At 50.0% G+C, this 8,956-nt stretch overlaps 1 protein-coding gene across 1 annotated transcript; it reads right to left on the bottom strand.

Annotated features, from left to right (window-relative positions):
- Positions 1–1,141: 1,141 nt before the first annotated feature.
- Positions 1,142–6,262, bottom strand: LOC118660795. The gene is given in 2 exon segments (XM_036318441.1): positions 1,142–2,573; positions 3,247–6,262. Coding segments are annotated over 2 exon segments (2,997 nt in total). The 5' UTR covers positions 6,181–6,262; the 3' UTR covers positions 1,142–2,510.
- Between the last annotated feature and the right edge of the window lie 2,694 nt (positions 6,263–8,956).

Here is an 8,956-nt window from a genome sequence, read left to right as displayed (position 1 = left end):
ACAGGATGTGGTCATCTCTATGGCGCGCACATCCCTTGCTTGTCATTGGTTAGTTCAAAGAAATCCTGGGCGTGGCCAGCAGGGGCCTGGGCTCGGGAAGAAGGCACTTTTCTGAGCACATGGCCTCTGCCCCAACATGGAGGATCCAGGGTAAGATGGAGGGCGTAGCCCTCGCCCTTTCATTCCCCCCTTGTCTTGGAACTTCCGGCTCAATCATGAGACGGACTGCACTTCTATTTCACCGTCACTAGGGGCCCGTAGTGAGCACACAGAGCTATCAACTGAACTATTTTATACACTTAACAAATGGTCCGGTGGAAGGGAAAGAAACCATTTTAGCTTTAACAACTTCTATTGAAATAGAATTTTTCTTCTTAGAATTCCTCCATGGCTATTAAAACCTGAGCATTGCCAAATTTTGGAGGAATTACATAAGGAGAAAACCATATTGATCTCATGCTCTAGACCGTTTATCTAAACAGGCCTTTCCCAGCTTTACTAACCCTGACATGGGCATGATGACTCAGGCCTGCAAGCAGTACACAGGCTGCCTACTGTCAACTGTCTTTTAACAGAGACCCAAAACCTGATGAGCATCCTTTACTTTTGGGGGTCACCCCCCACAGTTCCCTTCCAGGACAGCCAACACACACTCAAGCCTGCAAGAGAATTAAAGGTCAATATAACATATCAATACAATAAAACATGATACTAGACATGTGATCCTATGAATTGTCCTTGTCATTTTGGAGCCGTGTCCATGAAGGCGCAGGCATTATCTAAATCTATTTAATGTTACCAGCATCACGCAGGTCGAGCACGCCGTAGCTTGAGCTTGAGCGGGTTGCGTGGATCTCGATCGATGCTCCATTTGGTGATGAAGTCTTTCCGGATCGTGGAGGGGTCCGCTGACCGGACGTGAGTGTGATGAACCCAGGTCGCGATGCCGTCTACCTTAAGAGCAGTGGGGGTTGTCAGCACCACGGTGAAGGGACCCTTCCAACGTGGCTCAAGGGTCTCTTGATGATGCCTTCTGACGTAGACCCAATCTCCTGGTCTGTGTTGATGAGGAGTTGGGGTTGGGCTGGTCTCATAGATGGCGCGGAGGCGCGGCCAGATGTCCTCGCGCACCCTTTGGAGCCCTCTTAAGGAAAGAGATAGTTCTTGATTTTCAAATTCAGCGAGTAAGTCAGCTTTAAGGTTAGGAATGATAGGGGGTGGCCTGCCAAACATGATCTCATAGGGAGTAAAACCCAGGGTGTAAGGGGAGTTCCTCACCCTGTAAAGGGCATATGGAAGGAGAGCCACCCAGTCCCCGCCAGTCTCCATGGTTAATTTGGTAAGGGTCTCTTTTAGAGTTCTATTCATTCTCTCTACCTGACCTGAACTCTGGGGTCTATAAGCACAATGTAATTTCCAATTTGCCCCAATAGCCCTAGTTACCACCTGCGTTACCTGTGAAATAAAGGCTGGCCCGTTGTCAGATCCTATCATAGCAGGAAAACCATACCTGGGTAAGATGTCTTCCAGCAGCTTCTTGGCCACCGTCTGAGCTGTTTCGTGCTTGGTTGGGTATGCCTCTACCCAGCCAGAGAAGGTGTCTATGAACACTAAAAGATATTTATAACCATACTTCCCTGGTTTAATTTCAGTGAAATCGACCTCCCATTGTGCTCCTGGTTTGGTGCCTCTGAGCCTGGTCCCTCTTTCATTTGATCCGACCCTTGCATTTGTAAGTTGGCAGGTCTTGCAGGCAGACACAACCTGATCTATCTTGGTATTCTGCTGGTGAATTTTGATCCTGGCATGTTGGATTAAGTCCTTCATTTTCCGGGTTCCCAGGTGAGTGGATTGGTGCATATGTTTTAATATCGTGTCCCCAAGCCAGTCCGGCAGTATAAGTTCTCCTTCTGGTGTATGCCACCATCCCTTTATTTCCTGGGCTCTGGGGAGCTTTCTGATACGTTGCAACTCTTCCTGGGAGTACTTGGGCTGGTCTGGTAAGACTGGGTCCCCTGGGTCTGGGAGTTGTAAGGCCATGGTAGGGACCGAGGTAAGGGCTACTGCCTTTGCAGCCTGGTCAGCCTTTTGGTTGCCTTTCGCTACCGGGTCATCAGCTTTTTGGTGTCCCTGGCAGTGGATTATGGCTAACTTGGCAGGAAGCCATAAGGCCGCGAGCAGGTCGAGAATTTCCTGCTTATTTTTTATTGTCCGTCCCTCTGCTGTCAATAGCCCTCTTTCCTGGTAGATTGCCCCGTGAACATGAGCTGTAGCAAATGCATAACGGCTGTCTGTGTAAACATTAAGCCGTTTTCCAGCCCCCAGTGTCAGTGCCTTGGTGAGTGCAATGAGTTCTGCTCTCTGAGCTGATGTCCCAGGGGGCAGAGCCTCCGCCCACACGGTGTTCGTGTCTGTGACCACCGCTGCACCCGCATACCTGCACCCGTTCCGCACGAAGCTGCTTCCATCCGTGAACCAGGTGGCCTCTGCATCCAGGAGGGGCCGATCGGTCAAGTCCTTCCGAAGTCCATGTACCTGCTCCAGGATTCCCGCACAGTCATGTAGTGGGGCATCTAGGTCAGGGTCAGGTAGCAGGGTAGCAGGGTTGAGGGCCGCACTGGGATGGAACCGTACTCTAGGGGGGTTGAGCAGCAAGCTTTGATAGTGGGTCATGCGAGCATTGCTCATCCACCTATCGGGAGGTTGTTTTAGGACCCCTTCAATGGCATGCGGGGTTGTGATCCAGATCTCCTGTCCCAGGGTCAGTTTGTCAGCATCCTTGACTAAGAGCGCGGTTGCCGCAATGATTCTTAGGCACGGTGGCCAGCCAGTGGCTACGGGATCCAGCTTTTTAGACAAATATGCTACTGGGCGACTCCAGGGGCCTAAAGCCTGGGTTAAAACTCCTTTTGCTACTCCTTTGCGCTCGTCTACAAAGAGGCGAAAGGGTTTTGTAATGTCTGGTAGGCCCAGGGCTGGAGCAGCCAAAAGAGCTTTCTTTATCTGATTAAAGGCAATTTCTTCTGTCTCAGTCCATTTAAAGGCCTTCCCCTCCTTGGTGGCTTCGTATAGGGGCCTGGCGATCTCAGCAAAACTCGGTATCCAGAGGCGGCAATAGCCAGCCGATCCTAGGAATTCCCTCACCTCCCTCCGGGAGGTGGGAGCAGGGATTTTCAAGACTGTCTCTTTTCTAGCATCTGACAACCGCCGCTGTCCGCCCTCCAGTATGTATCCCAGGTAACTCACCCTCTTTTGGCATATCTGAGCCTTCTTCGCCGAGGCCCGGTACCCTAAGGTTCCTAAGGTGGCCAGCAGATCTTTGGTCCCTTGCTCACAATCTTTGGCTGTATCGGCAGCAATCAGGATGTCATCTACGTATTGAAGAAGGGTGAGATTGGGGTGTTCCCTCCTGTACTCACCGAGGTCTTCATGCAGCGCCTCGTCAAAGATGGTGGGTGAATTCTTGAATCCTTGGGGCAATCGCGTCCAGGTTAATTGTCCACTGTAACCCTCCTCGGGGTCGTGCCATTCGAAGGCAAACAGGGGTTGGCTTTGAGGCGCTAGCGGCAGGCTGAAAAAGGCATCCTTCAAGTCTAATACAGTATACCAGATTCTAGAGGGTGCCAGAGAGCTTAGGAGAGTGTATGGGTTAGGAACGGTTGGGTGTATATCCAGGACTCTTTTATTTACTTCCCGGAGGTCCTGAACTGGCCGATAGTCATTCGTATGGGGCTTTCTGACTGGCAGGAGGGGGGTGTTCCAGGCAGATTGGCATGGAACCAGTACCCCTAGGCTTCGCAGTCTCCGGATGTGAGGCTGGATTCCCTTCCGAGCCTCCTGGGACATAGGGTACTGTTTGACTCTCATCGGGCCTTCTCCTGGTTTTAGTTCTACCAGCGTTGGGGCCCTGTGGGCGGCCAGCCCTACTCCCCCCGTCTCTGCCCAGGCTGTGGGGAATTCTTGCAGCCACCTGTCCATATTGTTCTCTACTGGGGGCGCCCCCTGGTGGAGGCAATATTCATCCTCCAGTCTCAGAGTCAGAACCTGGATGGGGTGGCCTTCGCCATCGGTGACCTGAGGCCCCCCTTGTCTGAAGGTTATTTGGGCCCCAATCTTGGTTAGCAAGTCTCGTCCTAATAGGGGGTAGGGGCATTCTGGTATTACCATGAAGGAATGGGATACCCGGCCCGTTCCTAGATCTACTGTTCTTCGGGTAGTCCATGAATACTGGCTCATGCCAGTTGCCCCTTGCACCCAGGACTTTTTGCTGGCTAGCTTCCCCTGAGGTGTGCGGAGAACCGAATGTTGCGCTCCAGTGTCGACAAGGAAGTCAACAGGTGTCCCCTCCACTTTAAGAGTTACCCTGGGCTCGGGGAGGGGATCCGAACCCCGACTTCCCTAATCACTCAGTCCTTCCAGCTCCAACACCTCCACCCGGTCTGTCTTGTTCCCCTTTTTACCGGCCTTCTTTGGGCATTCTCGGACCCAGTGCCCTATCTCTTTGCAGTAAGCACACTGGTTCTGTTGTAGCTTCCTTTTCCCGTCCCGGGCAGTTCTCTTACCTCTTTCTTGGCCATCAGCGAGCTGGCGGAGGTGGCGGGTCCGCTCCCCAGGGGACTCCATGGTGGTGGCTAGCAGAATCTTGGCCAGGTTTCGAGTCTGCTTGTCACTGGCAGCCACCATGGCGCGGGCTTGCCTCTCCTCAGGGTGCTCTCGGTTATTGAACACCTTCTCTGCTACTACCAGTAAATCCTGTAAACTCTTTTCTCCTAATCTATCTATTCTCTGTAGTTTCTTTCTAATGTCCATGGCTGACTGGTTTATAAAACTCATGATTACAGCTGCCTTATTCTCAGGGGCTTCTGGATCCATGGGGGTATAGGTGCGATATGCCTCCATGATTCGTTCTAGAAAGGCAGCTGGAGACTCATCTCTTTCCTGCTGTACGTTCCCTACCTTGGTCAAATTGGTGGGCTTCCTAGCAGCCCTGCGGAGACCTCCCATTAGAGTCTGACGGTAGACCAAGAGCCTCTCCTTACCTTCTGCCGTGTTGAAATCCCATTCAGGCCTAGTTAAGGGAAAAGAGACATCTATCTGGGCCTGGTTTGTGGTTGGATTTCCGTCTACACCGGGAACCATCTTTCGGGCCTCACTGAGGATCCTTTCTCTCTCTTCCGTCGTGAACAGAACCTGTAAAAGCTGCTGACAGTCATCCCATGTGGGCTGATGGGTGAAAAGAACAGAATCTAGCAAGTCAATAAGTCTCCCCGGTTTTTCGGAGAACTTAGGGTTCTGTGCCTTCCAGTTATAGAGGTCGCTAGTTGCGAAAGGCCAATAAACATGGGGCTGGTTGCCATCCGCATCTGGAGGTCCAGCGGCTCGTAAGGGCAGGGTCTTGATAGTGGAGTCGGGTGCTGCGACAGACAGCTCCCGCTGAGCTCTTTGCCGGGTGAGAGGTGGGCCTCCTACCGGAACCGGAACCGCGGCTATTCCCGGAACCCCGCCCCCAGCCATTCCCGGAACCCCGCCCCCAGCCATTCCCGGAACTGCGTCAGCTTCCCGCGACGGGGTAGGATCGAATCTCTCCGGCATCCTGTGGAAATGATACGGGGGAGGAAAAATTAACTCTTCTCCAGTTCCCCCCTGCAGAACCGGGTAGGGGGGAGCTGGAGCTGACGGCAGGGTGGCTTTCTTCTCCTTCTTCTTCTCCGCTTCCTGCAAGGCAAGAATGGGTTCTGGCTCCGGAGGGTGTGGAGGTAGGAAGGGCCTAAGCCAAGGTGGTGGATTTTCCACGAGGTCCTGCCAAGTAACAATGTAAGAGAGTTGACCAGGATGTCCCTCTTTGGGCTGGGAGACGACATCCCTAACCCGGCGAATGGTGGGGAGATCGAAAGTCCCCTCCGGCGGCCACCCAACATTAAAAGTTGGCCACTCCCTAGAACAAAAAGTCCGCCACCGGTCCTTCTGGACCTCCGCACTGAGGTTGCTGGCCCTTCCCTTTACCTCTTTAAAATGATCGACCATAATGCTTAAAGGAGTAGTTTGAGCCTGTCCCATAACGTCCATCCAGTAAATCCACAAAATAAAACCGAGAAAACACAAACACAGACAACTAAGGGGCCCGAAAATATAGTATTCCAACTCCATGGAAGCGAAACCAAAACAAGCTTCCAACTCCATGGAAGCAAAAACCGAAAACGACGGCTGCGTGCCAACCAGCGGGAGCGCTCCGACTGTCTCAGATTAAGGGGGTTCCTACAGACCTTCCGACTCCGCGGAAGCAAAGCTATACCCCTTCAGATGGAGGACCAGGGCGTCCCCCGGCTCCTCCCACCTGTTGATCCCGTGCATCCACTCAGATCATTATTACAGGCATTTACAGGCATTTACAGATTTCAGAAGTGAGCTCACACCGGATAGATACAAAACAAAACACGCGACACAAACAAAACAAAAAACACGCGACACAAACAAAACAAAACCTACCGCGGTCAGTCAGGCCCTCCGGACTGGGAGTCCCCTCAATGGTGTTGGGGATCCCGGACGAGCCCCCAAAATGTTATGCCCAGAATTCAAGATCCCCAAGAAACCATGCCAGGGAGTCAGTCCGATGCAAAAGCAGGAGGTCCTTTATTGAGTTAGCTAACCCAACCCGGACCTCCAGTCGACGCAGCGACCGGAAACCGAGTGAGACCCATGTGAAAATCCGGGCTTTCATAGTGAGGGGAGGGGAGCTGGCTGTGGCCCTGCCGATTGGCCGGGCGCAAGTCGGGTCTTGTTACACAGGATGTGGTCATCTCTATGGCGCGCACATCCCTTGCTTGTCATTGGTTAGTTCAAAGAAATCCTGGGCGTGGCCAGCAGGGGCCTGGGCTCGGGAAGAAGGCACTTTTCTGAGCACATGGCCTCTGCCCCAACATGGAGGATCCAGGGTAAGATGGAGGGCGTAGCCCTCGCCCTTTCAATAAGGACACCCGTCATATTGGATTAGGTGCCATCCTAATGACCTCATTTTAATTTAAATACCTCTTTAAAAATTCTATCTCCAAATGCAATCACATTTAAAGGTACTTCGACATATTAATTTTGCAGGAGGACAAAATTTAGCCCATCACAGAAGGTTTAGCACAGGGAAGTGACATGAGCCCAGTTATGCTTTACATGTTCATTCTGGTTGCAATGTGGATGGAATCCAGGGACAAGAGAAGCCTGGGTTGTCACGCAGGAGGCCTCTGATGTAACCCAGGGCAGGACCAGCTTGGTTTTCTGAGAACTGTGGCTGTGAGGAGTAAGTCCCTTGGAGAAGGGACACTTCCTACTTTGTGACAGGAGGGGAGGAGGAAAGGAAAGGGGCAAATCGAGGTAGAATTGTAGATATGATGGCAGGAAGTTGAGGTGGTATGCTTTCATGGTTTCTATTTTAATTTTCTGTGAAGTAAGACATCTGCTAAAAACAAGAAGAAAGCAAACTGCTGATGTTAGTTGAGTGGAAAATGTTTTAAATTGCCATTCCAGAGAGTGGGGAAGCAAGCTAACATCTCATTAGAATTTCTATGATGTGTTAAAAGCCCCATTAAGATGGGTGACCACGGACTTAAAATGCCACAGCTTCCCCCAGTTTTGTGTTGTTTTCTCCATGCTTGACTCTGTGGGCACAGATGTGGAGGTGCAGAGTTTGAGTCTTCCAAGATTGGGGTTTCTCAGGCCAGAGAGTACACTTGCCAAGATTGCTGGAAGAGTTCTGAGCCACAACTGTTCCAACTAAACTCCTGGGAATTCCCCAGGTGCTTGGAATCTGAAGTTATCATTTGGCGTAGAGGATGGAGTACTGTGTGTTTGCTTACTGTGGTGCTGAGATAACCTCCCCGGAGCGTTTTCCTTTGTGGTGCAGCTCTGGGAACTGTCCTTTGTTCATCTGAAACACATACTATAAGCCATAGTTCCACATATCGGGAACTATACACTTCAGATAGATGCACTGAATCTTTTTACATTTGTATGCCTCAGCCATTTAAAATGTTTGCCTGGCTGTACATTTCCCTGAATGGGAAACATGCTTTAGAATTTAATAAAACAGGTATTATGATCATGCCACATAGCCTATAATAAAAGCCAAGATATGATGGAGAGCTTTTGCCTAGACACTCTCTTCCTGCTCTACCTGCTAAAGTTCCACTGGGATTTTGCATCATTCTGGCTGTCTTTGGAATTTTAAAAAAAATCATTTCTCCTTTGAAAATTTATGGTAATCTCCAAGAGTTTGAATTCAGAGGAGAGATGCCTCAGAATGCCCAGAAATTAAATTCTTCACTCCCATCAGCCCATGTGTCATGAGAATTTTTCCATTCCAAACTGTTCCGTTGCCTTCCCACCCACTCCCCAACACACACACACACACACACACACACACACACACACACACACACACACTCATAGTCTCAAGTCCCTCAGAACCATAGGAGCTCATATTTCACATACCTCAAGGGGAAGGAATTTTAGGATATAAATTCCGCAACACAAATTGTTTTTACATATGCTACTACTTACTGTGTTTTGTAGCAGGATATGGACTCTTGGTGTGAAATAACAATAATGACAAGGGATTCGCCAATAAAAATAAGTTGGACACTGTATAATATTTTCCAAGCAAAGTGTTGCTCTAAGATAATGCCCAGACATTTCAGAGCACAGCGTGCTTTCTTGAAACTTACAGTTGAGGTGGGCATTGAATTTTCTGAAGAATTGCATAATTTCTGTGTCAGAATTCATGACACAAGCTAGAATATCAGAAATGGGAGCTTTAGAAAGTAGCTATTGTGTGTTCATCCTAGAATATAAACACATAATATCTGCATTAAAAAATAAGCTCATCCATTACTTAGGTTGTGATTGCAAACAGGAAAAATTAGATGTCACCAGCTGCTCAATGGGAAAAAAACAAACAAACAAAAAAACG

Source organism: Myotis myotis, unplaced genomic scaffold, assembly GCF_014108235.1.
Source record: "Myotis myotis isolate mMyoMyo1 unplaced genomic scaffold, mMyoMyo1.p scaffold_m19_p_7, whole genome shotgun sequence".
Taxonomy (NCBI): domain Eukaryota; kingdom Metazoa; phylum Chordata; class Mammalia; order Chiroptera; family Vespertilionidae; genus Myotis; species Myotis myotis.
Note: the sequence above shows the minus strand (reverse complement) of the source record. Positions and strands in the feature narration are given on the sequence as shown.